Below are 15941 nucleotides of genomic sequence, written 5' to 3' on the forward strand. Positions count from 1 at the left end.
ATTGTTTTGGTGTGAGTTGCAGAGTGTTGGAGATATCAGCTGTAGAGATGTCTGCCTTCTCTCCAATATAATGGAACTATAAGACACTCCGCTTGTGGTGCTAGATAATATTTCTGCAGTTAGTGACAGAGTGGGTTCCAAGCCAGCTCCGACAGCTTGACATAGTAGCAGCTTCTAACAACAAAGGGGCGGGGTTTAGTGAGGGGTCAACTAAACTGAATGTCAGCCAAAGTCATGGGGCAATCCATCTTCTTACTTACAGGTACAAATATTAGGCTATAAACACTGACCTTGAGCAGGATTATGTCAATCTCGGAGTACTTCATCCCGTTGACAAGCACCGGAGTGAGCCTGGAGTGGAGGCAGAAGGAAAAATTATGAGAACAAAGGGCAAGGATAGGTCGCAGCCCGCGAGCAATCACTCACATGTGATTCCTGCTGTGGGCGCAGTTTAATGTGACAGTGTGGTGACAGATGTTACAGCTGAGGTCAACAGTCAAGGTTCTTAATCAGCCACCCTGAGGTGGGGAAGAAGAATATCACCCTAGTACAAGGTCTGCACTAAGTTACTGTCAAGGTTGCTATGAATCAACAGCTTTTTCTGTATTACCACTGGAGTGTCAGTCTTGTAGTGTGTTGTGTGTTCTTACTGGGATAGGTGTCCACACAGCACTTCCTTACACACAGGCTGCTCTGCCAGAGTAAGCCAAAACTCACAGGCTTCCAAGGCAACATTTTCATCTTGGTCCTGTGTCCTCTGTAGCATGTACTGGGAGGAAAGTTGGGAAAATGTAATCTTAGATCCTTAATTTTTACAAAACTTGATTTTTAATTTAAAAAATATCAATGCAACTACATCTGCAGCCTATCACAAGCAAGTTGAATGCCGCTATCAGGAGTGTATCATTAAAGAACAAGTTGGTAATACTCTACTTTGCACATCCCATAAACCAAACCCATAACTGAGTTTGTCTCTCAATACATACTTCCTAACTTTCCTGCTTTGTTTAAGACACTCTGCCCCAAGCCCATTGATGCCTACTGAAGCCATACATTAAAAAAACGGCTAAATAATTCCATAAAACAGCTGGGCACTGTAGCTTGTAGCAAACTTCACTCAAACAGAGTTAATGGTGTATTTGTTGGGGACTATTTTCTGCTGCAGATAGGGCGCATAAGAGGGTATTTATGGCACCCCAGTGTTTACGGGATGGACTCAAATTAAAATTCAGAGCCTATCACAAGACACATGATACCCAGTCCAACAGTGTGGCTTACTGATGTGTTTTAAATAGTTTCTGAGCAACAATCAAGGTCTGTGGCACAGGGGAATAAGCTGTGTCAGACTTCAGCTTGACAGTGAACATTTGGATTTTGTGTTTTATGGGAATTGTTGACGATAAGAAAAATACTGAAAAACTGTAATAAATATTTTTAAAAATCACTAAACTTATCTTAGAAATACATACATTCCTTCTTTATCTTTACACCAGTTGTTAACTAATCCTTACTCTTCCACTCTCAGCCTTTTCTCTGTAGCCCCCCTCACCTCTATAATGTTATGCATGTGTGGCAGGAGGCGGTCCAGGCGAACTTCCAGCAGCATGACGAGAGCTCTGCACACATTCTTCCTCACTTCTGGCTCCTCATCTGTCGCCAGTGCAAACAGGTTCTACAGAGAACACAGAGACACCAGGGTCAAATGTCACCTATGCAAAGTGTAAAACAACAACAACAAACAATAAAATACAAAGTGTGTTCGATAGCAGATATGACAAATATTGGGGCAAAAATTTTATTAAGTATATCTTTGTTATATGTTTTGTAGCAATTTGCTTCTAACAGATCCACGCTTCCTTTTGGCATTACTGCAGACATCTAATCTTTTTAACAGCCTCTTGCCACTTTATTACTGCTTGACATTTTAGGGATGGCACATGTTGCTATTAAAAGCACCAAAACTCTTGGCATTTTGTTACAATATTAAATACAAATGTTACCCTGGGCTAAATATGAGGCTAGCATTTCATTTGAAGTTAATGTTCTGTATCTCCTCTTCCAAAGTCTAAATATGAATAGCACATTCAGCAATAAAATTAATCCATTAAAAATGGTAATACCAAATCATAAGGCCACAAAAAGTACGACATAAAATCAAAAGTAGAACACATTCATGACTTAAACCTTTTCAAATGGGCTTTTAATGAAAACATGATTTTAAGAGGGATATAAAACAAAGGCTAGACAAAGTGAAAAGCTTAGAGGTAAACCAGAGAGTCTCAGTGAGCAGTTAGACCAGTAGCTAGTGTTAAGTGAACTGAGAGACAGTGACCTGAGGGAAGGGAGGTAATTCTCATTGTGGACAGACTGTCTGCCTTCCATACAAGAGACATCTATATGCATTTTGGTGTCTATACACACTGTGAAGAGTGAGGATACATTACAGTCAGACTTGCCTCAATGAAAGGGTCGATGTGCAGCATTAGAGCCTGAGTCCTGCTGATGATGAACTGATTAACGCAGGCAATGGCATGAGACCTGCAACACAATAACCAAGACTTAAGAACTGCACAGACAGTTTTCCTCACGTTACACATTATGAATGCGGCCCCTGTCTTCTTATCCGCTCAGTCGCCACTGATTTAACCACCAACTATGAGGAAGTCTTTTCTTCTGTCAGCAGGCCTGTTGCACTGCGACAGACTGCTCCCTCTACTGTACAATTACGCAGACCTTTATTATGTCTTGTGCGTGTGTAGAAATGCATTCTCTGCATAAAACATACTCACTAGTAGAAAACTGATTTAAAGTTAAGATATGTTCCACATTAAAAAGGAAGATGGAAAAAACATAAATAATCTATTTTTTAATACAAGATTGTAAATGGCATAATTTTATTCAACAAAAACAATAAATGTTGGAACTACCATGAGAAAGCAGCAGTCACAAAGGATCTGTACAACAATTTGATGACTGTGTATCATCACTTCCTAATTATAATGGAATTCATGAACAGTTAAACTGCAATGCCATAAATCTTCCAAATCAATGGAGAAAAAAAAAAAACATTGTTGTCGGCATAGTCATAACTTTATGGTCAAAAAATGTAGAGTTTAGGAAGAAAACTTGATACCTAATCTTCGGACTGCTATGCTTGAAAAACTGCAAGAACTTGGGGATCATGATGTTCAGAGGACGATCCAGGATGTCACTGTCCAGGATCTCCGCAGAGTCCTCACAGATCTTCTGCAGGGCTCCAAACGCTCCCTGGGGGATAAATAAAGGAAAAAAACAATCGAGAATATGTTGAAAAGTCCACTGTTTCCCCACGTTTTGTGTCTAAGTGACTAATTGGAACAACAACAAGTTGGTCCAGTATTGAGCTAGACAGCGGTGAAACAGACTGCAGTGTAACCACTCAAGGCATTTGTGCATCCTCAAGTTCACTTTAAGTGCTTGTTTTTGCCGCTGACAGGTTCAGGTTGTTATTATTCCAAGTGTTTAACAACATTATGGTAAGGAACCTACAGAGGTCAACTTTTTGTCAAATATTAAGATCCTTTTTGTTTAACCAAAAACAGCCCAGAAATCGACATTGCCAAACCCACCAGACTTTTTAAATAAACAGTGATTTTAGTGCGTGTAGAGCCAGCATATTCTCACATCTGGGTTAATTAAAAGTTAATTTCAAATCAAACCAGAGCTGGTGATTGCTGGAACAGTGGAAAGACCAACCAAGACAGTTTCACTTTGAATGAAATGTGTTTCACGATGATAAAATTACTGTTTGTTTAAATGGAGTCTGGTAGGTTTAGCGAATCCAATTTCAGAGCTGTTTCTGGTTAAACAAAAAGCATCTTACTCTTTAACAAAAAGGTCTATCTCTGTAGGGATCCTTTCCATAATGATGTCAGACACCTTGAATAACATCCTGAGCCTGCCAGTGGCAAAATGAGCACGTTTAGTGGATGTAAATTAACAGTATGCAATTGCCCATTAACGTTACATTCACGTTACATTATAGCCTGAGCCAACACAAAAACAAAAATAAGGTCCAGGCTGGAAAATACTGAAGTTACCCTTTAAACAAATTCTTAGATGTTATACCACAAACTACTGAGATATGTTGGCTAATAATAATAATAATAATAATAAAACTGATGTTAATGCTTCATGAAAAGAATTTCTCTAGCAATCGTTACATTGCAGCTATAGAGATGAGAATTGATTTTGATTTCTGTTAAGCTTCTTTGACATCACATTTTTTTTTTTTTTTTAAGATATTTTTTGGGCATTTTTAAGCCTTTAATTGATAGGACAGACAAGTGTGAAAGGGGGAGAGAGAGAGGGAGTGACATGCAGGATTCGAACCCGGGCCGCTGCGGCAACAGCCTTGTACATGGGGCGCCTGCTCTACCACCAAGCCACCGACGCCCCGGACAACACATTTTTTACAGTACACTCTCAACATACTGTTAATATCATATTCTATTGGATCTTCAGTGAACAAATGCATTATCATATGTATTTATGTAAGGATAGGTCATATAGAGCACCCTGCTCCAGTTTTTACACAGTGTGAGCGCTCAAAAATGTGTTCAACCTCCTCATCCATGATCTTCAATAGAATTCATCTCCTTCTGCTCTAATAACCTTCAAACAGTTGGCAAGCAGTCAGTTATCCACACACACACAACACACACACTATCTATCTCACATCTCTTTCTCAACACTAGCTGCTTGGCTGATGGTTAGTATGCATGTTCACAATATGCTGCAGACTTTGGTGTTGCTCGCAAAAATGCAGCCTAAGAAGCAGATACAAGAAGCAGCACAGCACAGCACGGACACCGACGGTGTCTGAAATGTGTTTCCATGGAAACCGTTCCCATGTCGGCATTCCTTTCAGATGACAGATACAGAAATGGTCTCAAAAAATGTGGAAGAGCCAAAGGGATGAAATAAGATGAGGAGGGTATGAGGAGGACACTGTGTCAAGGTCACATGCAGGAGGAGACAAAGTAAATACAGTCATTTCCCTCATTAGTATACAGATTACTCAATTTCACTTCGCAGGGGACTGTGAAATGAATAGGAATGCTTTTTGTGCACGACACATTGAAACAGACAAAAAAGACAATGATTTGATGTGCATGAGACTTGGTAGTATTGATCTTTGAAATGAAGCACCAGATTTAGACATGATGCAGCTGAATAGCACAAGATTTAGTGTACCAATGAAAACGAATGATGCCAGATTTAGCTGATGAACAATTACTGTTGACAAAAATATGTTTAACAACTATGGAAATTGAGCTGAAATGATTAATTGATGAGCCGTAAACTATTTTGATCTTGAATCTATTTATTTTTTTTCGAGCAAAGATGCCAAAAAACTGCTTGATCCAGTTTCTAAAAGATGAAAATTTGCAGCTTTCTTTGTATCACTGTATGATATGATATCTTGGACTTTCACAAGGTTCAGCATTGGTTTTCTCCACTTGCTGGGCAAGTGGGTCAGAAATCTACTTGCCCAAAGTCAATTTTTACTTGCCCCTTTACGAATTGTTTTGTTAGCAGTACCAAAAAATAACAAAGACTAAAGTTAATTATCATGAAAACGACACTGTTTTATCTGCCTTTCTGTCAAACTTGCAGCAAACTGCACTATACATAGCTGAAGTTTCTCCCACATCCTCTAATGCTGCCCAACTGTTTTCCTGCTTCCTAGGATAGCTAAAATATTTGCTTGCACGTCAGCTCATAAATTTTGTCTTCACCCGCTGCCATTCTCTTGCAAGTGCCTGATCAGTGATGGGCATGTGCAATTTTCAACAAAAACGAGAAGGAAGCTAGATGGCTCACTCCTAAGCTACTTCCATCATCACCTCTCGAAAAACGCTGATGTGTTTAATTACTAGATTAACCAGCCCTTCTGTTTCTCTTGTTCTGAGCTGCACTCCCATACACAGTGATTTTATTCCCCAATGGGCTCAGCCGTCACCGATTCAACATACTGAATCTGTACAAAAAAATTAAATGGGGGCCGACGAGGGGCAACAGTGCTGGGCAATAGACGCTCACCGACAAGCCAACATTTACTGACAGCCGACTGTCGGCTTGGTTTCTCAGGGCCTTTATTCAGCCAAGATAAGACATGTCACCCTGGTTTTTTGGATATTGCCATTGATACATGGCATTTTGTCTAAAGTCTGAAATTTAATAGACACATCAAAAAATTATTCATCAGCTTAACAGACAGGGTTAGTCGCAGCCTTAAATGTTCCAGTTAATACAAAATATACAGTCTTTCATGTCAAGTTGAATGCTACAATAGTTATGCTTTGTTTTGTCAAATTAATGAATGAATCATGCTGCAATGTCGCTCCATTACAACACATCCCATGTGATAATGTACTGAATGGAACTGGGCGGACACAAGACTGCTCCTACTGATGTAGTGTAGGTGTTTGCGTGCTGGTGCATCAACAGTGAAGGGCAAATAAATGGGAGTGGCCTTCAAGCGTTCCAGTGACACTAAGGCGTCTAAAATGTAATCTTCCCCTTCACGTCCTGCTATGGAAGGTCATTAAACACGAGCATGTAAGTCATGCAGATGACAGCGAGCCAGGAAAAAGAGAGGTATGCATTTAGTCAACTAAGCAGCTCCTTCAGACTCCTGCTCAGGAAATCTGAACAATGTCACGGTACAAACAAGCACTGAGGTGACAAAGCATTGTATGTATGGTCGCTTGTTCGGTCTAAAACTGATGCTCATAACTACCTTCTAGGAGCTATTAATCACAACAGTAAAACTGTTGTCAGGCAAAACCTATATAAAGCCATCCACCAACATCACACTCAGTGTCCAGCACACCTGCTCCTGTCTTTTTATGGAGCAAGTGGAGAGGGGTACAGTGTGGAGGCTCAGGGGGCTCTTCCTACAACTGCTGCTCTGAACCACAAACATGACAGCACAGGACCTACGGTACAGCTGCAATTGCTGATGTTACTAAGGCGATGAGCTGGTTTTGATTTTCTTTTCGATATTATAGCCACACGTGCTTTGTTTTATATATCAAAAATGTAATTAAAAAGATTAGATAAAGACAATGAAATACCCTAACTTAAGATTTACAGATCACTCAAAATTAAAAGCTACACACTGTATCCAATCCTCTTTATCCATCCGATATCAGCAGACGCTAGCTCAGTGTGGGACTGTTGTGCACTCATAGTGATAATAGTTCAGAGTGATGGGGGTCATTTTGCATAAATGTACAGTAAATGCACAACACAGAGGACATGGAGACTGATCAAATGGCCCAAGGCCAACATGAATCACACATGTTGCTCGCTACTTAGATTACAAAGTGCACACTGCCCTGAAACCGTACACTGGCAGCCACCAAACATATTCCCAAAATAGATATCAAAGTGCGGGTGGCAGTAATGGCTTGGAGTATTTAGGAGTCTCTATTGAAACAGTCAACACCTTAAAAAATTAGTTTGGCTTTACGTGGCTATATGCTGTCTCTAGAGCATTTACAAAGTCTGCTGCAGAATAGACAGAATTCATTTGGGGTTTTGCACATCAGCAGACTCTGAAATACATTTGAACATTTCTTGGTAAGATCTGTTTAAGCAAGAAACACAAACTATTATTGATTTTCCACAACAAATGACATCAAGTGTAGTAAAAATTAAGTGTAGTATATATCATGTATTCATTTGGCTTCTGTCCCAAGAGATGCACAAATGGGGTACAATACAAGCCACAGCAGTTCAGGGAGAAGCCTTTGAGAATGAATGTCCTCCCTGACACCAATGGTTGCTGGTGACATTAAATACATATGAAAGAGCTTTCCGTATTTAAAAAAAAAAAAGACCCAAAAAAAAAACAAAAACAAAAAAGACCTACTGTCATAGTAACTCCAATATATATCTGAAGTCTAACACTGTCCACCTCCTACAGCAAAAAAACATATTCAGCTTCACAAAATACCTGCCTAGTGGAGCGGCTCTTTTACGTATAGATTAACTGCCCCTTTCAATCTAACGCCTCACCTCTTGTAATCGTTTGAATCCATTTTAAGTATCATTATTGCCATGAACATTACTTGGAACATTCACTACATCCATTATTGCAGCATATGGCCACACTGGTGGCTCTGTCTGGCTGTAGAAGTGTTTACAACAACTAATTAATAAACGATGAAAAGATCAATGGCAGTGCAAAATACCTTTGCTTCCTTACCATGATGACATTGGATATTGACCCTGCATTTATGTGATGACAGAATAATTGGAAAAATAAGTTCCCAACTGGGAAAACTGACAAATGCCAAAATGGACAAAAAACACTGTGTAATACAAAGCTTCAACCTGTTATCAATGTGTTGTTTAATACATCTGATTTGTAGAGTCCATGTTGTTTTCACATTTCAACTCAAACCTCATAAATGCACCAAAGTCAGAAGAATGACTTCCCAACTCGGGAAACGGGACCATCCCAGCATCACTTAAATGCCTCAAAAGTGGAGAATAACAACCTTTATACTGAGCAGCCAAAAACACTGAAAGCTTCTGAACAGGGCTGGGAAATATAGAGAAAATCAAATATAACGATATCTTTGACCAAATATATTGTAGGTTTGACTATTGGTGCTTTTGCAAAATGTTAAACAAAGAGTTTTGATAAGTAATCACTAGTTCTGTGGATGTAATGACTAAGTGGGCAAAAGCAAATAACAGAACAGCTGGAACACTCTGGTGAGTTCAGAAAATTGAGAAATTATCTATATATTGCCCAGGCCTACTTTTAAATATATACTGAGCACCTTCTATCAAAATATTACAACACACTTTTTTCATCCAGCACCAACTTAACCATCCTCAACATCAGAAGCTAAGGAGCTTTCAAGCCTCCGAGCAGCTTTTCAAAATCATAAGCGAGCCTTACCAGGAGTTGCTACTTTGCTCGCTGTTCGGTCTTAAGCCTTGTACACACATACACTTCAAGATCCTCTGCAGTAAATAGCTGACCTAAATCTCAGCTCCTGAACGAGCTTTATAAGAGAGGCTGGCTGTGGTGCTACAAGGAGAGACATTTTTTTCTGTCACACCTCTTCCCTTAAATTTCAGACTTTATGGTAAGAAAATATGGACATTCTTGTTGTAAGCGGTGATGAGTAATCCTTCCCGGATACATTCCAAATGCCCTTCATCACAGCTGCATTTACAGTTCAACATGCAGCTTAATTTGTTCTTCAATGTTATGAATCCGCCTTCCCTACAGTAGCTGATATCACAGGCACATGCAGCTGGCATTCACTACAAGATACTGTACTGTAATTTTAGTGGTCATTGCAATGGAGCATTTATCCATAGTTTAAATGTAGTAAATGCATAAGTACTGATATGATAAAGAATTGAGGACCTCAAGCATGTCTTCTTAATGCAATCAAGAGCAATCAGAGGAATTAACGGTATTTTTCAAAATGCAAACAACTGGATGATGGCTTTTAGAGAAAAAAAACAACTTGCAAGAAGAAGCAAAACACTGTTGTTTTTGCTCATATACACATTATAAAATCTATTCTGGGTGATGATGCACTCCAAGTCAGAAAATGAGGTCATAATGGGTTTGTGGTAAAAAAGGATAGAAAGAGAATAAATGATTTCATGTTGAATAATCTGCAGTTGTGGCTGCCGCTCCAGCTGTGAGACTGCCTTTAGCTCATCTGGCCAGCAGGATGCCATCCAGATGCTGCTTTATAGCTGACCCAGCTCTCTTTTCTCTCCACAATAAATAAATAAACAAATAAAGAGATGGGCGGGCAGCAGTGTCTGCCCAGACATGCCACTTATAGCAAGTGTGCTATGACACATGATCACAAATGTGCACACACTTAATCTCTCTTTCCCTTCCACACACACACACACACACACACACACACACACACACACACACACACACAGCTGTGATACAAAGAACAAATAATATTTAGGAAACAAATTTGACACCAGCTCTCGATAACAAAAATACAAAGCAAAAGCGTAATCTCTAAAATGTACTGCCATATAGAAACTGGTTTTGCTGAACCCACTGTATTCAATGTTTAGGTCTAATGCCTGCAGATAAAGCTGGCATCATAGTTTGTCAAACATGTTTAATTTTAGTATGTGGACAAATCCTGAAGAGTGAAAAGGATGATTAAACGTGGCTGCATTCAGTTTTCTATCCATATTTAATGCCGAGTTGCCAGAAGATGTGTTTTATTCAGATTTCAAATGTCATCTAATATCTCTGATTTATGCAAATGGATTCTCTCATTTTCATTGCTGCTCTGACAGAACTGTCAATTTTCAGACGCTGTGGTATTTATCAAATCCAATGAATTCTTGCTTATATACCCTGCTCTTTGCAAGTAAACTTTAAAAAAAAAACAAAAAAACATTTGGTCCAGCTTAGATAAGCACTAACTGCTTCAGGCCCTGATTGATGAACTAATGAATCAGATCCTGCCAACATCACCCATGTTCATCCTCACCTCGCATGTGTTGTAGTCCTCAGAATCCAACAGCAGGCAGAGTTTGGGTAGCAGCTCCGGCCAGTTTTGTAGCTCTCCCTTGGAGGCAATGGTGGTGATGAGGATACCTGTTAATGGAAGGATTAACTATTGGTTACACTAGTGTGACAAAACTACTCAGAATGCACAGACGCCACTTTGATTAAAACAAATCCAAGAAATAACCAAGAATCAATCAGACTTCCAGCATCACAATACACATTTATAATCTATTTGTAGGGATACGCTCCATGCAAAAAATGCATTCAGTTAGCTTTGTCACAAAAACAGAGACAACAGCAAATAAATAGCTTTAGAATGGCAATACACAATATATATCCCGGTATTTTCTACAAAGTGGGCTACATGTTCCGTTGCAAGCTGATCCAAAGCTGAAGTCCCCTGTTATTTTTGCTGCAGGTGTTTTTCCACAGCAGGGCAGGTAAAAGAAGTTTACCTGTTGCAGATGAGCTGTCTGCAGAGGTGTAATTTGAACATGCAACCTTTGGACAATTTAAGAACACTTTGAGAACAAGACTTTGACAATCCCTTCCACCAAGGATATGTGGAGGGCAATACTAAAACGAGCGCAAAAATCATCCCCATGCTATATGCACGGTTTCATCCAATTTAAAACAGTCCTTTGCTTCCACCTTTCTACAGCTACACTGGCAGGAATACATCCTAACACTGACCCCATTTGAGAGAGGTCTTTTCTACAGGCTTCGAAATATTCAGCCATGAACAACACTTTGTTACACTTTCTGTATTTCAACACAACACAACACACTCTTCCTTGCACTTGTCTCTCCAACTGTCACTGACATCTTCCTGCAACAAGTCACCTCCTGCAAGATTTGAGAACGAGACTTCTCTGAGTTGGACGAGGTTATAGACAATAACAAACAAACCAGATCAAGCAAAAGGTAAGGAAAAAAATCATTTCTCTGCAGGGATGCTTTCCATAATGTTGTCAGACAACATTCTGAGCCTGTCAGTGGCAAAATAAGCACTTTTAGTGGACGTAAACTGATGGTGCCAAATGCCCCTACTGGTTACACTGCAGCCTTTTTAGCCGCTGCCAGCAGCAGCTGTCTCTGTCAATAGTGGAGCAATTTAAAAAACTGGTGTTCCCATTGGTCACTTGGACATGAAAACATGGGAAAAAAGGGTCCACTTTGAAAAATACTGAAGTTTCCCTTTAAAGAGTGCTCTGTTCGATGCTTTGCTCTAATGGGATACAACGCATTCAATACAAAAAGTTCTATTCCTGTTCTACAAAAGACTTATTTATATCTTTACCCTGCTTTGCCTATGTCTACTGAAACTAAAGACAAACTGACATTTTCCAAATACCTGGTGTACTTAGCTGTCGGGTCAATGTGACAGTATGTTGTGTCAGCAAATAAGCAGATCTACACCGCAAGCAAGCCACACAGGACGAATATCCCTAAAAGTTGTTTTTTTTAACAGTTCTACACTGTGGCACAAGCGTGGATATATATATCATTATCTTATAATATTTAAGCAATATCAAACGAGAGGGAGTGATGTTGTACTGTGATATCGTCACGGCTGTGATTCGGTCGTAGGTACGAGGCCACAGGCCGAGTGCCGAAGACGTCATTTTCAGTGGACTCCAGAAGATGACACTTACCCACAGTGGCCCGGATGAGAGGAGAAGTGTCGCCAATGTTTTGGAGACACTCACTCTTGATGAAATCAGACACGCCATTAGGGAAGTTCTGATAGTGGGCTTTCACATTGTTCTTCAGTATCAGCCCACTCAGGGACCGTGTTGGCTCATCTTGGGGGAAGGTTGGAGGAAAGACAGATAATTGAAATGTAATATAACATTTTAGTTAATCACAGGATCTTACTGCCTTCTCTTTTTCCCCCATTCAACCCAAGCAAGCAGCAGATCATAAACACAGTCTTGCTCTAACTGGGAAAAGTGCCAAACTAGATACTAAATCCAAAAATATTCACATTTAAGAAGCAGGAATTGAGAATATTGTCTTTTGTTTCTTCACATTGTACTCAAACTGATTTAATTTAACAGCTGACATTTAATTGATTAATTGTTGCAGCTGTAGTCTGGATTATTTGATAATTTCTAAATATTTGCGGCTTGTTGCGTCTGAACTAAGAGCAATAGTGCAGCGGCATCCTAAAATGTCTTAACACCACTTAACATTTCGGTCATCTACTGTGCAGACAGTCCAGCCAAGAGTTGAGTGGTGCCAGGAATTAGGTTTAAAATTAGAGTGACCCATATTCCGAGTGCCACATCATCTGTGGCAGAGATGCCATCGGGTCAGCCGAGTCATGGCCAAACAGACCTGTCACTGAACAGTTACATAAAAAATGACATGTCTGACGTTCACACTGTCCAGTACCATCAAATGATCTAGGAACACGGTACAGATACAGCAAAATGACACACTGACACAAACAGACGGAGAGCTTACCTTCTGATTTCAACTTTGTCAAGACAAATATCAAATAGTTGTTGAAGTCTGGATACTGGTTCAGCTGCTCAAGTCTCTGAGAAAGTGGTTGAGGAGGACAAGGTGCTAATTGTTAAAAGGCTGTGTGCACATTAGCACTGCAGTCTGTTACATGGTAATAATGGGGAAAAAAAGAATCTTTCATCTAGAGATATGAGGAAAGGGCAAAAGTTTATGTGGTCAAATGGTGGTGTAATATAACAGTACAATGGCGTGTGTGTGAGGGGAGTGGTGAATGGTTGTAGGAGGTCATAAACATGTCATGTGACGTGACTGAATACTGTACGTACCCAGACAGATGGCGTATTTAGGGCTCTAACAGCAGCTCGTCTATGAGTTAATGATGCAGTGCATATGAAGTGTTACATAAGCAAATCATTTAGAATCAGCATGCAACCAAACAAAAAAAACATAAGGGCCAACAGCATGGAGCGATGGACTATAATTGCTCTCTAATGCAGAAGTATGTGGTGAATTATACAAAATGCTGCAGCACATTTGCATTTAACAACAGTCAGATTTATAAAGCATTTTAAATGTTACTCAGCTATAATTACTAAACCACACACACCTTGTTTTTCCAGTCTTACAGCATTTCATGCCTAGGTCTAAAGCCTGCTCATTAGTTTGGTTGCGGGCTGTCATAATAGTATGTCAACATGTTTGATTTACGGTTTGAATGTGGAAATAAAACAGTCGTCTTCAGAGTGAGATGGAGCACATGTGACGACTAAAAACTGGATTTTTTTTAATTTGTGTTTTTTTTTTACTGCTTATCAAAGTTAGTTTTGTATGATTTACTTCATTACGATATCCAGTAACATCTACCGTCTCTGATTACATTTGAGCAGATTTACATGCAAACCCTCTCTTTATTTTATGGTCCTGACACAAGAATCTGTACATTTTCGGTAACTGGTGCATGTACCAAAACCAGTAACTTCATGCTTTTATATAAAAGGTCTATGCACAAAAGCTTGGTGTCTACATTCCAGTCCAACACCGTGACAATTCTTTAAGAGATAAATGTTATTTTATATTTTAAGATGATTTATGCCAATAAGCAGCCAAACACTAATTGGATGCAGGGGGACAATTCTCTGTCATCAATATTATAATCATCATTACATTATCACAATACATTGTATTTTGATTCAGCATTTGTTTGCTTTGAAAAAATATAATTTCTGACATCTGACATGTGTAACTATATCCAATACACAAGTGTAGAATGAATATCATGTTTATCTATAAGCTGTAAATCACTATGCCCAGTGTTGTTACAAGATTAGGTTTTGGATGATATACAGGAGTGTTGCATGAAATAACTTTAGTTCTGCTAGAGCATAATGCAAAGTGAGGGTGTGTAAATTAGGCGATTAACTGCTGGATGAAGCCTACGTGCGACGTCTGTTTGTAGAGAGGCTTATTGTTATATTAACCTGGCATGACACACAATATCTCGAATGTTATAAATGCCCAGACATGACTAAATCAGCACGTCACGGCCTGCTTTGCTGGTAGCTCTAACTAGCTTTGTTAGAGACAAAAAGCAGCAACCGGTCAGCACCTGCGTATCTTTACCTGCTTATAACGGTAACCACCCTGGCTAGTATTAGCTATCGCTAGCCTGTTGAGTCAATGTGACACTATTAAGCACTGACACCTAAAAAAACATGTGTTATCATCCATGTTTGGCTCATGAAAGGATACTTGCTGGACGGATCTCTGTGTGGACGTATCTGGCGACTGAGACTCTTTCAGCAGCTGTAAAATTTGTTGAAGTCCTTGCTCGTCTGGCTTCCACTCACACTCCATCTTGCTCCGCTGCTGCTGCGGATAAAGACATAACATTGGCTAACACGGAGGATTTGTCATCAAACGACTCGCTAACGCGCACTCATAAGAGACAAAAACACGTTCATGAAACGTCGTGTAAACACATAACCTCGTTTTATAAAGAGAAATGCTTTTACCTGTCTTGACTTAGCCGACGTACCCGAGTGAAGCTGACTTGCTGTTGAAGTGTGACCGTCTGTCTGGGTTTTTTTCAGACATGGGCCTGTTACAGCGGGCACATCCGTTTTCGCAACAAGCTGAAAAAGCTGATGGCCATACAGTCTCGCGACGCATATATCTGGCTGCCTCGTCAGCTGACACGCGGCTGAGTGGTCCTAGTGCTAGGCGGGTTTAAGCCAACCGTGACCACAAATAGGCACTCTGTTTTTTTATAATTTCTTTAACACCTACATCTACAAAGGATTTTTGGCACACCCAGACACATTTATTTGAGGGACAGGGTGGATGGCTGTGAGAAAGACGAGAAACGGTGAAGGACAAAAAAAGGCTTGGAGGGCAGCCTAAATATGTAGGGGTTTTTCCGACAGCAATTGAAGGCAGCAAGGGTCTCTAAGCCTTCGTGATTTCGCCGTTGTGTTCAAGACCGCTGGTTTAAAATTTCAGTAAACGCAAAACAGCGACACCTCGCGGCTGCTCGTGATATTTTATTCCATAATTAATTATTTTCATTTTCTAAATAACGCCATATAAAACCATAATTAGTTTGATTGCAAATTATAAAAAATAAAATTCTACAAAAATATAAATCAGAAACTGACTAAAAAACACCATACAGAGCCAGATTGTTACTGAATTTTTTTGAGTCTGCCATTTCAGATATGTCAAGTCTAGTCGACTGAGGTCTGTTTTGGGGTTTTTTTTGTCTGTTTTTTACCCTTCCCAAAGCTACAGATATTTTTCAGTGAGCCTCCTTGATTGACTGGCTGGAAATGAATGACCTTTCCGCAAACGGTTTATTTTTGGCCAAATTTTAAATGAGATTATTTATATCAGATTTATT

The 15941-nt window shown here is 39.7% G+C and overlaps 1 protein-coding gene across 5 annotated transcripts in view; it reads right to left on the bottom strand.

Moving 5' to 3' along the window:
- tnpo1 (transportin 1) overlaps nt 1-15208 on the bottom strand; it is a 29423-nt gene extending 14215 nt beyond the window's left edge. Inside the window, exons 1-10 of one of the 5 annotated variants that reach the window (XM_050052897.1) lie at nt 15058-15208; nt 14795-14914; nt 13043-13118; nt 12229-12378; nt 10554-10660; nt 3134-3267; nt 2457-2538; nt 1550-1672; nt 651-769; nt 291-351 (exon numbers count right to left, since the gene is read on the bottom strand). In XM_050052897.1, coding sequence (XP_049908854.1) covers nt 291-351; nt 651-769; nt 1550-1672; nt 2457-2538; nt 3134-3267; nt 10554-10660; nt 12229-12378; nt 13043-13118; nt 14795-14899 — 957 coding nt within the window. In that variant the 5' untranslated portion in view covers nt 14900-14914; nt 15058-15208. The remainder of the gene's footprint in view (nt 1-290; nt 352-650; nt 770-1549; nt 1673-2456; nt 2539-3133; nt 3268-10553; nt 10661-12228; nt 12379-13042; nt 13119-14794; nt 14915-15057) is intronic. The other 4 variants (XM_050052894.1, XM_050052893.1, XM_050052895.1 and 1 more) reach the window with 4 other exon arrangements.
- Between the last annotated feature and the right edge of the window lie 733 nt (nt 15209-15941).

This window comes from Epinephelus moara, chromosome 9 (genome assembly GCF_006386435.1).
Source record: "Epinephelus moara isolate mb chromosome 9, YSFRI_EMoa_1.0, whole genome shotgun sequence".
Taxonomy (NCBI): Eukaryota; Metazoa; Chordata; class Actinopteri; order Perciformes; family Serranidae; genus Epinephelus; species Epinephelus moara.